The sequence below is a fragment of the Coregonus clupeaformis genome, chromosome 39, assembly GCF_020615455.1.
Source record: "Coregonus clupeaformis isolate EN_2021a chromosome 39, ASM2061545v1, whole genome shotgun sequence".
Classification (NCBI taxonomy): Eukaryota; Metazoa; Chordata; class Actinopteri; order Salmoniformes; family Salmonidae; genus Coregonus; species Coregonus clupeaformis.
The window spans coordinates 17362379-17381019 of NC_059230.1; the positions used below are offsets into that span (position 1 = coordinate 17362379).

At 41.7% G+C, this 18641-nt stretch overlaps 1 protein-coding gene across 2 annotated transcripts; it reads left to right on the forward strand.

The window, feature by feature from the left end:
- Positions 1 to 754: 754 nt before the first annotated feature.
- Positions 755 to 18582, forward strand: LOC121554382 (hepatocyte growth factor activator). Of its 2 annotated transcripts, XM_041867942.2 has the most exons (13): positions 755 to 1163; positions 1317 to 1380; positions 2057 to 2150; positions 5240 to 5313; positions 8138 to 8281; positions 8628 to 8759; positions 9709 to 9819; positions 13559 to 13600; positions 13937 to 14219; positions 16298 to 16437; positions 17030 to 17176; positions 17464 to 17606; positions 18290 to 18582. In XM_041867942.2, the coding sequence occupies exons 1-13, from the start codon at positions 1110 to 1112 to the stop codon at positions 18461 to 18463; spliced, it is 1602 nt and encodes a 533-aa protein (XP_041723876.1). In that variant the 5' UTR covers positions 755 to 1109; the 3' UTR covers positions 18464 to 18582. The 2 variants fall into 2 exon arrangements, with proteins under 2 accessions (XP_041723876.1, XP_041723877.1); XM_041867943.2 differs by lacking the exon at positions 13559 to 13600.
- The last annotated feature ends 59 nt before the right edge of the window (positions 18583 to 18641 follow it).

The following is an 18641-nucleotide window of genomic DNA, read 5'->3' on the forward strand; positions in this document are numbered from 1 at the left end:
CTGGTATTTAAACAATCCCAACTGATGGGGTACGACAGTAGAACTAACCCACTGGGCACAGATGTCAATTCAACGTCTATTCCACGTTGGTCCATAATTCCATTGAAATGACGTGGAAACTGCGTTGATTCAACCAGTGTGTGCCCAGTGGGAAGCTCAGGAGTCATTTATAAGTACTATTCTTCAAGAATCATTGGCTATATATCATTAATTTAAACTTCCAAAAATGGATGTACTAAATCAAGATTGCCCCTTTAATTATTAATTTCGCTTGAAATGAAAATTATTTGTAAGAATGAAAATCCTTGATACCCAACCTGCTCCAAACATAGACCTGTCAAACCATTATCATTGGTCTTTACGATTTTCACATTCCAGAATTCTCCCAAGTGTGTTTTGTCTTCTTAAATCTGTTTGCTAAATTGGTCATAATGGTGGTCAGTTATTAACAGTATTAGTAATCATAAGTGAACAATTTATTATTTGAGTCACACATTATAAACCCCTTTTAAACCAGTCTTGTCAGGAAGTAATGAAACCCCTTTTAAACCAGTCTTGTCAGGAAGTAATGTCATGTCAGTAAGAATAATATATCCCCGAGTGTAGTTTACCATAACAGGGATTTCAATTACTGCAATCTTTGAAAATTAGAGGCTTGGTTATTGGACAGGGGGTATTCTTGCCACAGCACGCCGCAGTTGGAATGTTTACGAATGGTTAACGAGCTCAGAGAGGAGAATTAACGCACCATCACCCACCCCCCTCCTCGAAAAAGTGAATTTCCATTACATCAAAGATCAGCTCTTTCAAGATCTTGCATGTTTAATCGTGGGCGTCTCGTAAGGGAAATATGTTGTAATTCGATGTTTTGTGTAGAATGATGGCCATAACCAAAAAGTAGGTCTAATGACGCATTTGATTTACTCAATAAAGTTTGCAGGGGACAGGCTCGCTCTTGCAGGCTATCACGCGTTCTCCGTGACCAAAAGCAGGCTGAGTTCTCTCGAATTGACAGATATAACGTGACCATTATCTGACGGACTTGATTCAAGAAATTAACTTCTAATAATTTTGCGCATGATAACAGAGACTAAGTAACCCAAAATATTATGATGCTATACTTTGTGTTACTTTTCCTACTGTATGTCTTCAGTGCACGGACGGTAAGTGAAGTTATTTCTTACAATTATAGTAGTTCTCCTAGAGCGCAACAAGTGAACCGTTTGCGTTTGGAGAGGCATATTTTGGCGTGCATAATTTGCCAGCAAAGTAAACTAACCATGCATTCCTTTAATATTGCTTCACTTTGATTCCAGCGAATGGTACTCCCAGGATATGAAACATTTAGTTCAGGAAATGTGAACAGAGATAATAATAAAGGTAATCATTCCTATTAACATTAACAGTATACACCACCTGTTTAATTGATTACAGTTTTGTACGTGATCTTCACTATCCTGTCTCAATATGTTGTTTATAAAATGTTGAAATATGTTGTTTGTATAATATGATTACACAACTGTACAATACAGTCCATCAACCATTTACCAGTCAAGAACTCAATGATAATGACCTCTTTAGTCGATACAGTTGGAATCCAGAATTATTCAGCTTGTGTTGGCAAGGGTCCACATCTCTTTTCATAACAGAACAACGATTAGGCTGTCTTAAGGGAAGGATATAGTGCTGATATCTATGCATCCCTTCTAATGGGCCTCCCTAGTAATATAACTTGATTGGGTCCTGGCTGGAGCCACTGTCAAACTCAAAGGATTAATTGTCTATCATATGCTGTGATCCCAAGCCGATAACACCTGCTTTCTCATAGCATATTTAAAGTGGCCTCCATTCTGCCACAAAGTGTTTTAGGGTTGATATTGTTTTTACTTTCAATATTGATGTTGAACTGATCTTGTGCAGCAAACTTAATGAAATACTGACTTTTTTTCATTTTCCTGCAGAGAATGAGGAATTTATTACTAGAATATGTGTAAAATACAATATGTTCACTTGTGCTGATAACCATATGTATCTACTCCTGTTTCTGTGGATCCAGTCCTTACAGTAGAGGGGAAAGAATGTAAATTCCCATTCGTTCAGGGAGGAAGCATTCACCACCACTGTATCACCACCAGCTTCTCCAGACCTTGGTGAGTCCAGTTCCATCCATTTCGGGTGTCTGTTAGTCACTCTAGTATCCAGTGTTTGGAGACAAACAACCACTTCCACCACACGCACATACAGCATAACATTGCCACACATTTCCATTACTCAAAGAGATACACTATATATACAAACGTATGTGGACACCCCTTCAAATTAGTAGATTTTGGCTATTTCAGCCACACCCGTTGCTGACAGGTGTATAAAATCGAGCACACAGCCATGCAATCTCCATAGACAAACATTAGCAATAGAATGGCCTTACTGAAGAGCTCAGTGACTTTCAACGTGGCACCGTCATAGAATGCCACCATTCCAACAAGTCAGTTCGTCAAATTTCTGCCCTGCTAGACCTGCCCCGGTCAATTGTAAGTGCTGTTATTGTGAAGTGAAAACGTCTAGGAGCAACAACGGCTCAGCCAAGAAGTGGTAGACCACACAAGCTCACAGAATGGGACCGCCGAGTGCTGAAGTGCGTAGCGCGTGAAAATCATCTGTCCTCGGTTGCAACACTCACTACCGAGTTCCAAACTGCTTCTGGAAGCAACGTCAGCACAATAATTGTTTGTCGGGAGCTTCATGAAATTGGTTTCCATGGCCGAGCAGCTGCACACAAGCCTAAGATCACCATGCGCAATGCCAAGCGTCGGCTGGAGTGGTGTAAAGCTCGCCGCCATTGGACTCTGGAGCAGTGGAAACGCATTCTCTGGAGTGATGAATCTGGAAGTCCGACGGCCAAATCTGGATTTGGCAGTTGCCAGGAGAACGCTACCTGCCCGAGTGCATAGTGCCAACTGTAAAGGTTAGTGGAGGAGAAATAATGGTCTGGGGCTGTTTTTCATGGTTTGGGCTAGGCCCCTTAGTTCCAGTGAAGGGAAATCTTAATGCTACAGCATACAATGACATTCTAGACGATTCTGTGCTTCCAACTTTGTGGCAACAGTTTGGGGAAGGCCCTTTCCTGTTTCAGCATGACAATGCCTCCATGCACAAAGCGAGTTCCATACAGAAATGGTTTGTCGAGATCGGTGTGGAAGAACTTGACTGGCCTGCACAGGGCCCTGACCTCAACCACATCGAACACCTTTGGGATTAATTAGAATGCCGACTGCGAGCCAGTCGGAACGCCGACTGCGACCAACTCCATATTAATCCACATGATTTTGGAATAAGATGTTCGATTAGCAGGTGTCCACATAGTTTTGGTCAAGTAGTGTACCTCACTCTTGTACACACAAAGGGGTTTCCCAGTCATAGATTGGTGAGGTGACACCCACGCACACACGCACACGACAGCCACCCAAGTCATAGACTGTTCTCTCTGCTACCGCACGGCAAGTGGTATCGATGCACCAAGTCTGGAACCAACAGGACCCTGAACAGCTTCGATCTCCAAGTCATAAGATAGTTAGTTAAATAGTTAGTTAAATAGTTAACCAAATAGCTACCCGGACTATCTGCATTGACCCTTTTTGCACTAACTTCTTTGACTCATCAAATACGCTGCTGTTACTGTTTATTATCTATCCTGTTGCCTAGTCACTTTATTCCTAGTTATATGTACATATCTACCTCAATTACCTCGTACCCCAGCACATTGCCTCGGTACTGGTGCCCCTTGTAAATAGAAAGTTATCGTTTCTCAATGTGTATCTATTATTACTTTTATTATTACGTGTTACTTTTCTATTATTTCTCTATTTTCTTTCTCTGCATTGTTGGGAAGGGCCCGTAATTAAGCATTTCACTGTTAGTCCACATCTGTTGTTAATGAAGCATGTGACAAATACAAATTGATTTGATATCGTAACCACTAACAGACATTCTAACCACTAACAGACATTAACTGAGACATGCATTTGCACTGTGACTGGCTCAACTCCCTATATTACTATAGTAAATATAATAACTTCCATGAGCTAATCACTATGTGACCTAATTGGGCTATCCTAAAGGGCTTCATATGACAACGCTAGTCAGCACTGCGAATTTATTCGCCATAAACTGTCAAAAATGCTTATGTCATGTAATGACATGTTTATAACACGGTTACACAGGTTTTATAACCTATAATTGAGTTAATGGTTTAATGGTTTATACTAATGACTGTCACATGTATAAAGTATTTACTTTTCACAAATTGTGACACAGCAAGATGCCTCACTGCCTTCTTGTTTTGATTCAACTCTTGTATTGTGAAAACAACTAGACAACAGATCTGTGTCTCAGAACCATAGAGCTGTTGGATAGGGAGTGCTATAGTAAAGTCATCATCTGTGGGACTGCGCTGCAGCTGCAGAGTAAATCCACTCAGGCTATGACAGGGCTGGTGGGCGTCTGCAAGTATGAACAGCTAGGATGTAATTCAGTATGAATCATGCTCTTGCCCTCTCCCCAAGTAACAGCAAGTGCCCAGTTCTGGCTCATCTTAAGCTGTGAGGGTTTTTGAGGGTGTGTGAGGGTATGTGTGTGTATGTATGTGTGTTTGTGTGTGTGTGTGTACGTATGTGTGTATGTATGTGTGTTTGTGTGTGTGTGTGTGTGTGTGTGTGTGTGCGTGCGTGTGTGTGTGTGTCTGTGTGTGCGTGCGTGTGTGTGTATCCGCTTATGAACTCAGCCACTGGGATCCCAGCTTGGGAGTCACTTTGATCTCAATGTTTCTCCATTAGTTTCTCAAGGGATTTTGGATTTTGAAACCCAAGTGTTCTGGTTTGGTGTATTGGGTGTAGTTAGTTAGTGGGTGTGGGTGGATGGATGGGTGGGGGAATCAATATAACTTCTAACCCATTTTGGTAATACAGCTTTGGTACCAAAAGGATTAAAGTGCAGTGCTCCTCAACAATTATGAAAGACAGTCAATAAATATGGTATCAGTTTCAAACCCACTTACTGTACTTACTGGAGAAATACAGGTTTCTGAGGAATAAGGGTTCGTTTGAGTATCCTTATGGTTCTTACTCAGGTGACTGATCGTGTTCAATGTGCTGTTGATTTGCTATCTGACTCCTTGATCTCAAAGGCCAGGTTGAAACTGTTGCATGTGCGCTACAGGAATGTTTTTATTTCTGCATCATAGGTGTTCTCTGACGCCCAACTTTGATCAGGACTTCCTCTGGGGATACTGTGCACCTGAGACCACTCAACCCATTGGTGAGAGGTCATTCTTGTAGAATCTGTGGACAAGACTTCATGGTCTACAAAGTCTATGTTGTCTCTGTGTATCTATATGATCTTAAAGACACATTTGCTGCTATTTACAGTAGTGGCATGCATAAACATCATATTTTTTAATCACTAGCAAGGTTTCCATCCAATTAGCGACAGATTTTCATGTGAATAGAGTCCGTATAAAGAAAATATGCAAATGTTCCCACCAAATAGACTTGTTGCGGATAAAAATCGGTGCGTGATGACGTAGTGCATACAAAATGTACCTTTTCGCTTAAGTTTTCATGTACCGAATAAAAATCTAAAGTTCAATGTGTTTCCATCACATTTCCAACTCTACCGATAGTTTTGTCACAAAAACTGTTGCGTTAAATAGCAAATGTGCCTACTCTGGTCTTGGCACCTGCGCTCTAGCCAACAGCTGGCAGATACAGTCTAGTCTACATGATGAGATTATTATGGATAAGAGCGAGAATATTTGTATTTGTCAAACGGCAGTCAAGCATCGATCATCATGTCATCAGAATAAGACCCCGCGGATGGTTGAGGTGCAGCTCTCGGGAAACTGTGGGGGGGATCTTGGAGGGCTGGTGACCTGGTGGTTGGGAGCTTGGGCCGGTGGCTGATAGGTCGCTGGTTCGGGTCCCCGTTTTTGGACCTTGTGGGAGATCTGTCGACGTGCCCTTGAGCAGGGTGTTGACCCTGGTTGCTGCTGTGGGTCGCTCTGGATGGGAGTCTGTTAGATGACTGAATGTGGTGTAGATGTTGAGCGGCTTCACTGCAAGTAGATTGTATGTTTTAATATTTTAAAAAATATATATATATATATATATATATATATATATATATATATATATATATACACTACCGTTCAAAAGTTTGGGGTCACTTAGAAATGTCCTTGTTTTCGAAAGAAAAGCAAATATTTTTTTTGTCCATTACAATAACATCAAATTGATCAGAAATACAGTGTAGACATTGTTCATGTTTTAAATGGCTATTGTAGCTGGAAACGGCTGATTTTTTATGGAATATCTACATAGGCGTACAGAGGCCCATTATCAGCAACCATCAGTCCTGTGTTCCAATGGCACGTTGTGTTTGCTAATCCAAGTTTATCATTTTAAAAGGCTAATTGATCATTAGAAAACCCTTTTGCAATTATGTTAGCACAGCTGAAAACTGTTGTGCTGATTAAAGAAGCAATAAAACTGGCATTCTAGTTGAGTATCTGGAGCATCGCAATTGTGTATTCGATTACAGGCTCAAAATGGCCAGAAACAAATAACTTTCTTCTGAAACTCGTCAGTCTATTCTTGATCTGAGAAATGAAGGCTATTCCATGCGAGAAATTGCCAAGAAACTGACGATCTCATACAACGCTTTGTACTACTCCCTTCACAGAACAGCGCAAACTGTCTCTAACCAGAATAGAAAGAGGAGTGGGAGGCCCCGGTGCACAACTGAGCAAGAGGACAAATACATTAGAGTGTCTAGTTTGAGAAACAGACACCTCACAGGTCCTCAACTGGCAGCTTCATTAAATAGTACAAAGAAAAAGCCATATCTCAGACTGGCCAATAAAAATAAAGGATTAAGATGGGCAGTCTGAGATATGGCTTTTTCTTTGCAACTCTGCCTAGAAGGTCAGCATCCCGGAGTCGCCTCTTCACTGTTGACTAGACACTCTAATGTATTTGTCCTCTTGCTCAGTTGTGCACCGGGGCCTCCCACTCCTCTTTCTATTCTGATTAGAGACAGTTTGCGCTGTTCTGTGAAGGGAGTAGTACACAGCGTTGTACGAGATCTTCAGTTTCTTGGCAATTTCTCGCATGGAATAGCCTTCATTTCTCAGAACAAGAATAGACTGACGAGTTTCAGAAGAAAGTTATTTGTTTCTGGACATTTTGAGCCTCTAATCAAACCCACAATTGCTGATGCTCCAGATACTCAACTAGTCTCAAGAAGGCCAGTTTTATTGCTTCTTTAATCAGCACAACAGTTTCCAGCTGTGCTAACATAATTGCAAAATGGTTTTCTAATGATCAATTAGCCTTTTAAAATGATAAACTTGGATTAGCAAACACAACGTGCCATTGAAACACAGGACTGATGGTTGCTGATAATGGGCCTCTGTACGCCTATGTAGATATTCCATAAAAAATCAGCCGTTTCCAGCTACAATAGCCATTTACAACATTAACAGTCTACACTGTATTTCTGATCAATTTGATGTTATTTTAATGGACAAAAAATGTGCTTTTCTTTTGAAAACAAGGACATTTCTAAGTGACCCCAAACTCATCACCGTGCACTTTCACCACCCTGTGAAGTTCATCATCATTTATTTCATCTGTAGTTTAATAAACTGCATGGTTTCCACAGTCGAAATGGGAGGATCACACACCATATCATCGCGTGACTCCAAATTTACTTCGATATGATGGTTATTATATCAATATTTCCACCGCCATTTCCCGCCTTATCAATTTTACCAACACAAAAAGATCCCACCATGTCGAACGAACAAATGATCTGTCGGCATTTATAAAATTACACCAAAACTATTTTTTTATACGATTTGACTTTACTCTCATAAAAACTGTGGATGGAAACATGGTTACTCTCAATCTTAGTGTATTTTCCTCATTTTCCTCCTTTGCATTAATTTACTACTTCTACTTCTCTTACAGTGTTAAAATGAAACACACCAAAGTTGGTCAATACTTTATTCTTACGTTACTGAGGTAACATGCTGTTTCTTTCTAATGTTTTCACTAATGTTCTCAGTTTTTTGTTGTTTTAGTGTTCATCCACTCATCACGCAGATTCACAGACCCGTGTCAGGTGAATCCATGTCAAAATGGCGGCATCTGCACTCTGGTCCCCTACAGACACTCCTTCGAGTGCTCCTGTCCAGAGAGCTTCACCGGGAGGCACTGTGATCAGAGTGAGTAACTTTCAGTATCATACTTTCTATATGGACTTGTGTTTCAAAGCAGTTTCAATTAAACTAAAGCAATTATACATTTGAGTTTAGAGTCAATTATCAATGGGGTTTTACTCTATATCCAGAGTTTATTTTCTCATTGAGGTATGACAAAGTGTGGGTGTGGTAGAGAAACTGCCTTCCCTTTTGAGAAGTACCTTTAGTGCATTGACCCATATCTTGCTCTTCACAGTGCCAAACATTTACCACAAAACATGCCCTCTAACTCCTCATTGACCTGTTCACTTTCTCCTCCTCTCACGTTTCACCCAACTACCTATTATCTCACTATTCTCCCCTTTGTCAGGGAATTGCTATGAAACCATACACCTGAGATATTATGACATTGGAGAATCCTGGGGAAGGATCTACCTCCGTAACGTGGAATGGTGCACATGTGTGGATGGGGAGATCTCCTGTGAGAGAGTCCGCTATACTGGTAAAAGACATGCTTGCTTTGATCCTTTGTTACTTTAGCCCACTCTCCTTTTGAGGCCCCTCAGAACGCTTGAGAGAAACCTCTCAGCCAAAAGATAAATCGCCTCACGTTCACCTCACGAGATACCAAAAGCAGAGTTGGCCTTCTCTTTAAATCTACTCTCCATGGTTAGAAGTGTAGCCTTGCTGTAGATGAAAAGACAGATTACATGACTCACCATGAGTAAGAAGCGATGTGTGAGATACACCCAAATCTCGATGAAGGTGCTTTCGTCTCTACGGTGGACGTTTTATGCGTGTTTAAATTATTTACTCTTACAAAAGAGAAAGGCACTCTGGAGAGCCCCTTGGACCAAATCTGTTTTGTTTTGTCATGGTATTAAGGATTAAGGTTCTGCAAACATTTTATTTAGCGCTACTGTTTCGTGCCCCCCACCTTCCCAGCCTGTTAAGTAGTAAGGGCGGCAGGTAGCTTAGTGGTTAAGAGCGTTGTGCCAGTAACCAAAAGGTCGCTGGTTCTAATCCCCGAGCCGACTAGGTGAAAAATCTGTCGATGTGCCCTTGAGCAAGGCCCTTAACCCTAATTGGTCCTGTAAGTTGCTCTGGATAAGAGCGTCTGCTAAATGACTAAAAATGTAAAGTAGGCTTTTCCCACTCATACTGCCCCCACATGGACACTCCAAGAAATACATGTCAAATCAGACACCTACACCAGTGTTTGCGAATGCATTTCTCCCACTCTACTTTTGCAACCCTTAACCATAAGTGCTCAAACGTAGGTAGACTAATGCTTCATGTGTGTTTTGATCAAAGTTAACACGCTGATGCAAGACCAGCTCCTGTGTTTATCATGCAGTGGCGGGAGGCAGGATAAGGGTGGTTGGAACTGATCCCAGTGCTGTGGTTTGTCATAATGTAATATACCTGATGAAGTGTGTAACTGTCTTTAGTCTGTAGTGAGAGCCCCTGTGAGAACGATGGTACGTGCCGACTCATCACAGCCACCAGGAAGGAGGTGTGTGCCTGCAGGCCTGGCTACAGTGGACCCTACTGTAGCATCGGTGAGTCCAGCCTCTACATGCTAACACAGTCACTGTTAGATTTACATTGCTAGGTTAGCCTAGATTAGCATAGCTTTAGTTTAGCATTACTGGTCTGAGCCAGAGGTCATACACTGGGATAGAGAAGACATTTTATGATGTTTATTCTACTCTGTGACTACATGTAGACTATAAACATTTAGATAGTCCAATATAAATAAGGTCAACAGATAGACACGCACAAACTCTCATAAACAAACACAGGAAACTGTGATATACTGTCTCATCTCCCACATCTCTTGTTGTCATATGCTATGACAACAAGGGCACAGACTACCGTGCCATGGTGGGCACCACCATCTCTGGTGCCCGCTGTCTGCCGTGGAACTCTGACCTGCTGCATGATGAACTCCACGTGGAGAGCGCCCCCCTCAGGGGCTTGGGGGAACACTCCTACTGCATGTATGTGTGCAGCATTACATTTTTACATTACATTTTTGTCATATAGCAGACGCTCTTATCCAGAGTGCATACCATTTTTTTTATTTTTTATTTTGTTATTTTTTCATACTGCCCCCCCGTGGGAAACAAACCCACAACCCTGGCGTTGCAAACGCCATGCTCTACGAACTGAGCTACATCCCTGCCGGCCATTCCCTCCCCTACCCTGGACGACGCTGGGCCAATTGTGCGCCGCCCCATGGGTCTCCCGGTCGCGGCCGGCTACGACAGAGCCTGGATTCGAACCAGGACCACTGCGCCACTCGGGAGGTGATTACGTTGTCTTTATTTCTTTATTGACAACCAACCTGGCAACCCAAAAGAGAAGCTGAAGTCTATGCTTCATGCCCGTCATGCCAGCACTATCTCACCACTATCATTCACCTCCCCGTGTCTGTCTGGCCTTGATAGTGATATGGTCATTCACCTTCCCTTGTCTGTCTGGCCTTGATGGGGATATGATCATTCACCTTCCCCTGTCTGTCTGGACTTGATGGTGATATGATCATTCACCTTCCCCTGTCTGTCTGGACTTGATGGGGATATGATCATTCAACCCAGTACAGCCAGAAAAGGATGGGCCTTCCCTCTGACTCTGGTTCCTCTTGAGGTTTCTTCCTTGTTGGGAATTTTTTCTTGGCACTGTGCTTCTGCTTGCTCTTTGGGAGTCCAGGCCGGGATACTGTTAACATGTGTCCAGAAACCCAGATGGGGACAAGATGCCGTGGTGCTACACATTCAGTGATGAAGCCATCTCCTGGGAGAACTGTGATGTTCTGCCTTGTGTCAAAAGTTTATGTGAGTAACATAAGTGCTCAGGGCTGTAGCCAGGGTCAGAATTTTTGTGAGGTCCATGTTATTTGGACAACAGCAAAAACAAGCAGAAATGACCCCAGCCATTATCACATTGGTTGCTGTAGCTTCATTAATCTCAGTCGATCTACAAACACATAGCCTTTTAGCTATACAATTAGCTGCTACACATTAACTCACATTAACTCAGCACTGAGATTAAAAACTATAATTTAATATGTACAGATCTGTTAGCAGAAAAAATGTTTTTATTAGCAAAAGTTTTACAAATACGTTTTCTTTACCTAACTTTTTTTTATTGCAGTGTTATAGCAATTTTTCTGCAATTCTACACATTTTAACATTGACTTATGTCATGTGAATATGATATCTGAGTGAGAGTGACTAACAAAATCAATGCGTGCCTGCTGAAGGTCAGGGCCCCTGGGCATGTGCCCTGCGTGCCCAGTCGGTCATTCGGCCATGATTACTAAAAGTTTAGATAGCTGGCTAGACTAACTAGCCTAAAAATGTTTTACTGACATGGGCTAATTGAGTGACTGTCAGTGAGTGACATAACAAGAGGAAAACTGCTGATGCACTACCAAGTTTTAAAATTGCACCTTGTGTATTCTACTATTCTAATTCCTTGAAAAAATTACAGAGGTCCGGACCTCAGTGTCCTCATATGTAGCTACGGCCCTGTAAGTGCTATAATGGGGCGTCGTGAAAGCAGTGGGTTTTTTAGCTGCTACACTGGAGGCTTAATTTTTCACTGCGTGAAAAGAGAGCAAGCCACTTAATCAAATGTTCTCAGGCGTGAGCCGCGTGTAGAAATCTTGAAAAAAGAACCAGAGCATAATTTTAGATTGAGCTGAGAAAGCTTCTCGCGGAGCAGCGCTGCTTACGCCCAGGATATATTGAAAACAATGGGCATGTTTCAAGCTTGGCAAAAGTTACGTGTCCAGTGTAGCAGGCCTGTAAGGGGTACTGGATATGCTGCTCAGACACTTTTTAAAAAAGTGGTTGGGGTGTGGGCAGTGGGGGAAAAAGTACACAATTGTATTACTTGAGTAAAAGTAAAGATACCTTAATAGAAAATTACTCAAGTAAAAGTGAAAGTCACCCAGTATAATACTACTTGAGTAAAAGTGTAAAAGCATTTGGTTTTAAATATACAATAGTATCAAAAGTACATGTAATTACTCAAATATACTTAAGTATGAAAAGTAAAAGGAAAGTATAAATCATTTCAAATTCCTTATATTAAGCCAGGGACACACTCCAACACTTAGACATCATTTACAAATGAAGCATTTGTGTTTAGTGAGTACGCCAGATCAGAGGCAGTAGGGATGACCAGGGATGCTCTCTTGATAAGTGTGTGAAATGGACAATTTTCCTGTCCTGCTAAGCATTCAAAATGTAACAAGTACTTTTGGGTGTCAGGGAAAATGTATGGAGTAAAAAGTACATTATTTTCTTTAGGAATGTAGTGAAGTAAAAGCAAAAGTAGTCAACAATATAAATAGTAAAGTAAAGTACAGTGCAAACTTTGAGGTTTTCAAATGCTATTCATTGAATGAGACTGATTGTTGTGACTCTGGTCTTGTCATATCACAATGAATAACCTTGTTCGAGGACTTCATTTAAAGGATTGATTGATTATACATTTTGTGGATAAAGCTTACTTTAGAAAATAGAGTTGAGTTAAATGTCTCCAATGAACCTGCTTCAAATTATAGAGCTCGGCGAGTCTCTCAGATCCGTGAGGGGCTTTGTCTTTTATCAAGGGTGAAATATGCATTTGGCAGTCTTCAATTTCTTCTCTCTTAAAACCTTTACTGTATTATTTTGAGCTATGAAGAGTTTGACAGCATTTTGAATCCCACCAGCAGCTGCTTCTCATTTAAGTGGAATAGAACATCCTCTCTCTTTATATTCCCTCCAAAAAATATTGTTCTCCGCTTTAACAGAACTATGACATAACCCATGACCCTACGCCTCTGTAACATTCAAAGCACTCTGCTTAAAACTTTTTTATTAAAAAATGTCTGCATTAGTGATAAAAATAAGTTTATTGGAATTGTACTGCACTTACCTTCCCTGTGCCAGAAGAGAATGTTAACTTTACATAGGTACTGTTTCAATAGAAAGTCAGAATAGTAACTTGACACAGCCTACTGTTTGAAGAGAATGGGTTAGATGAGAGGAAGTAAGAGTCACTCAGTGTTGCCAAATGCTTCTATAGTGACTGGGACAACTTGGCTCTGTTATATCGATGTCATAATGCCATGAGTATGCACAGAAAGCACATTCTTTGGCCAACTGCTATTTCACCGCTTCATTTAATATTAATTGTTGGGTGGCAAATTGTATGCTATTCAGAATTTCTGACAATGCGTTATTGGGATTATTTTTTTTATATTTTCTATAAAACAGCTCTATTTGTTGTTTGTCTTTTCAGGGGAAAATGAGCCACTGGTAAAGTCCAAAATGATAAGAAGAGGTATACTTAGCAGCCTTGGCTGTAGCAATTAACTGTATTTAGCCCAGTTACTCCAATTGTGGAAGCAGGCTGGTAGGTAGTAGTAGTAAGCCTAGTAGTAGTAGTAGTAGTAGTAGTAGTAGTAGTAGTAGTAGTAGTAGTAGCACTAGTAGTAGTAGTAGTAGTAGTAGTAGAAGACTACTAGTAGTAGTTTAGTAGTAGCAGTTTACAATTTAGTATTACCCTATCACATGTTGACAATGAAGTCAATGCTCTTCAGTTAACGTGAACTGATTTGAACTGATTAGAAAGGAAGCCCTTGTAAACTTAAGTCTGCTTCCATATTATTTTACACAGCTTCTTTGCAGAGAGTGGTACGATTGCCACAGCTGCCACCGCTACCTAACGTCCTCCCTGACACCAACCAAATCAACCACACCAAGCCAGACAAGAAGCCTGTGTGCGGAAAGAGGAATAATAAGAGGATATCGGTGGCCAGGGGTCGTATCCTGGGTGGCAGCTCTGCCCTGCCCGGTACCCATCCCTGGATGGCAGCCCTCTACATAGGAGATGACTTCTGTGCGGGCACCCTGGTCTCATCCTGCTGGGTGGTCTCTGCTGCCCACTGCTTCTTCCGGAGGTACTGTAGAATTAGAGCATATAGACACTACAGATGTAGGATCTTAATTTGATCACCCTGTTGCAGGAGAACTTTCCTGCAATGCAGGACATTTAAAACTTGGAAGTTTATTTGAGATTTGAAAAGGTTTCTGAAGTTTGTAATTTCCACTTTGTAATGTCAGACTTGATTTTCCCCTATGAAAAATGTACACTATATATACAATAGTATGTGGACACCGCCATGCAATCTCCATAGACAAACATTGGCAGTAGAATGGCCTTACTGAAGAGCTCAGTGACTTTCAACGTGGCACCGTCATAGGGCACCACCTTTCCAACAGGTCAGTTTGTCAAATGTATACCCTGCTAGAGCTGCAACACTCACTACCGAGTTCCAAACTGCCTCTGGAAGCAACATCAGCACAAGAACTGTTCGTCGGGAGCTTCTATGAAATGGGTTTCCATGGCCGAGCAGCCGCACACAAGCCTAAGATCACCATGCGCAATGCCAAGCGTCGGCTGGAGTGGTGTAAAGCTCGCCGCCATTGGACTCTGGAGCAGTGGAAACACGTTCTCTGGAGTGATGAATCACGCTTCACCATCTGGCAATCCGATGGATCAATCTGGGTTTGGCGGATGCCAGGAGAACGCTACCTGCCCGAATGCATAGTGCATAGTGCCAACAAGTTTGGTGGAGGAGGAATAATGGTCTGGGGCTAGGCCCCTTAGTTTCAGTGAAGGGAAATCTTAACACTACAGTATACAATTACATTCTAGACAATTCTGTGCCTTCAACTTTGTGGATACAGTTTGGGGAAGGCTCTTTCCTGTTTCACCATGACAATGCCCCAGTGCACAAAGCAAGGACCATACAGAAATGTTTTGTCGAGATTGGTGTGGAAGAACTTGAATGGCCTGCACAGAGCCCTGACCTCAACCCCATCGAACACCTTTGGGATGAATTGGAACGACGACTGCGAGCCATGCCTAATCGGCCAACATCAGTGCCCGACCTCACTAATGCTATTGTGACTGAATGGAAGCAAGTCCCCGCAGTAATGTTCCAACATCTAGTGAAAAGCCTTCCCAGAAGAGTGGAGGCTGTTATAGAAGCAAAGGGGGGACAAACTCCATATTAATGCCCATGATTTTGGAATGAGATGTTTGACGAGCTGGTGTCCACATATCCCTGCAAAAATATCCACATAATAATTCACATTTCCTGCTGTAGCAAACTGGCTCAAATGAATATCCTACACCTGTACAGCACTATTTGGAGCATCCATTTGTGTTTATCATTTTATTCACCTGTTTGTGTGTTATGCAACATTGAGTCTATTTGACCATAGAAATAGAGTATATAGAGTAGACAGCTGGCCACTACATCTGCATTTGTGTTTATTCTTTTGTCACCTGTTCGTGTGGTATGCAACTATGAGTTAGTCCTACATTGCTTGAGGGACCAGGCACATATATAGGCCTTGTTAAATAAATAAGTATTAATATCTGAGTAGTTAGCATGGAATGGTTGCCCAATAGTTGCACAGGTACCTAAGGCAGTGGAGAGGAGGGCATTTTGTGATTACTTTCACATTCAACCTTTAACCTCACATTTTGGCACAGCACACCACAGACACTAGTGGTCAGTACAGAGATTATTTACACTCTGGACTTTGACCTCAACATTGCCATTTTATGAACACAAACTATATTTAGACGCAAATATTCAGTTTGAGGAAAAGCTTAAAAACATTCGGTTTTCAAATGCCCTTTGTAGGCCAATAGGGGAGGATTTTCCTGGTTACTATGGTCTTGGGTCTTTAGGTTTAAACTTTTCAGTCCAGTCACTGTATGTATCAAGCATCTCAGTAGGAGTGCTTAGGATCAGTTTCACCTTTTAGATTACAATGACAAACATTACATGGACAGGGGGGACCTGGCCGTAGATCAGCACTCTTACTCTGAGACACTTAATACGTACAGCCCCATGGTATTAATATCATACAAATTAAGTGTCATTGTATTCAATTTAATTCATGTGACATAATTCTCCTACAATGTGCTACTAATGACAGAGAATGATGTGTCTGTCCTCAGTCCCCTTGTGTCAAAGATTCGTGTGATTCTGGGTCAGCATAAGTTCAACGTTACGACTCGTGACACCAAAACCTTTGGAGTGGAGAAGTACATCTTTCCAGAGCATTTCTCTGTTTTCAATCCAACTCTCCATGACATTGGTAAATATATTATGTCACGTTCCTATTCACTCACACTGACTATCATCAAACACACACGCAAACACTTTATAGTACACACTCATACACTGACTCACACACATTGTCCTACACTACCACACTCGCCCACACACAGACTAACACAAACACTCACACATCCCAGTCTGCCTGTCTGCACTCACAGCTGTGCATCTTGGAACAGCTGGCTCCAATGTGAAGACACACACTGACACACACATTTTTGGTGTGACGGTCTCTGAGTGTCTGCGTCCATTCCAAAGGGACTTACACTTCTCTCATCTCTTGTTCTTCTCTTTTCTTCTCTTTTCTGAAAGCAAAACAGACATTATTCAGTAGTGCAGCCGTCACTCTGTGATTTCATGATTCAACATTTGAATGACGATAACAGTACATCATACAGCATTCTATAACTTATTTGGATGTCTCACCCGATCAAGGGCGTAATCATAGGAAATGAACAGTGGTTCTCAATTTACCTTCTTAAAGGTTAAATACAGGTTCAATAAATAACACCTGCTATTGACTCTTTGTCACATTTCCCTGTGTTATGATGAGAATGTTTCTATTCCAACAGTTCTTGTGAAACTGAAAAAACAAGATGGCCGCTGTGTGAAAAAGAGCCAGTTTATACGGCCAATCTGCCTGCCCAATAAAGACATGACCTTCCCGGACTACTACTGCTGTCAGATCACTGGCTGGGGCCACATGCTTGAGAGTAAAGGTTGTATCAAAAACACTCTGCTACATTGTGCGTCTTTCACTCTAGTGTAGGCCTACTGGTCAGATATGTCATAACGATCTTGAATGTCTTCATATCACCTTCAAAACTACACTGTAACATCTCAATGGATCATATCCAATCATGTGCACTCCCATATAGGCCCGTCATTCATATTCATGTCTTTACATGAATGTCTCATGGATGACACTGTTTTCATATGACCCAATGCTTATAGTGTATGAGTCTATCCCAGTCATTACTGATTTATTTGTCTTATTTTTCCAAAGAGGTGAATAAATACACCAACCTGCAGGAGACCGGGGTGAGGATCGTCCCGTTTGAGAGGTGTATCCTGCCTGAAGTCTACGGCAACCGTGTGACCTCCAACATGGTCTGTGCTGGGACCAACCGATGTGTGGATGCCTGCCAGGTAAGAGTGCGTAGATCTAAAGCTTTCTGGACCCAAATTAGAATATAATGATATAGATAATGTTTTCTTGTACATTGTACAGCCAGCCATGTGATAAGGATGTGTATTGAGCGATACAGTATAATATAAAGAGGAACCACTGGGCAATTTCAGTTTTAGTAGTGGGTTTACAGCACAAGCGGTTCTGCCTATACGCAGACAATGTGCTGCGCATAGGACCCCCGACCAATAGCATTTTCCCCTACACTCTATGGAAAAATGTGTAGAATTGCAGGACATTAACTTTAAAGCTGAAATTGTTCTCTCCGCCGCCAAAATGGGGGCCACTAAAATGGTTTGCCCTCAAGGTGGGTGTGGGGGGGCCCCCAACCAAATCTCGTTTAGGGCCCCCAAAATGCTAGAGGCGCTTTTGGTTCACAGAACATGCATATGGAGGCTGCTGTAAGAATTGCACGGCCTTCAGTTACTTTCTCTTTAATGAAAAGTTTTGATTAACTTCTCACCTTGTTTATGTGTTGTAATGACAAATATTGAGTGTAGGTAGGAGTGCAATTTATGTATATTGGTGTGTCTAATATAAAGTTTCAAGGGGATGACTCATTGTTTGTTGTTTGTGTGTGTGCCTGTCCATGTGTGTGTGTGTGTCTGCGTGCGTGCCGGTCTGCGTATGTGTGTTCCCCCAGGGTGACTCAGGAGGCCCCCTGGCCTGTGTGAAGGATGATGTCAGCTTCCTGTATGGAGTTATCAGCTGGGGCGATGGCTGTGGAAAGACTGGGAAGCCTGGTGTCTACACCAAAGTCGTTAACTACGTGAACTGGATCAACACAATTATCAAGCGCAAGCCCAAGTCTAAATGAATGGACATTACAGCTGGTATTTTTATATGTACTATGTGTACATACTGTGGAAGAATAGTGATTTTTACACAACTGTGAAAGAAATGTTATTTAGTTACTGAATAAACATTTTAAATGTTGTTAAATGTGTATGTCCACCTGTCTTGAAATTCCTAATTTGATGGGGTCCCTGTAACAA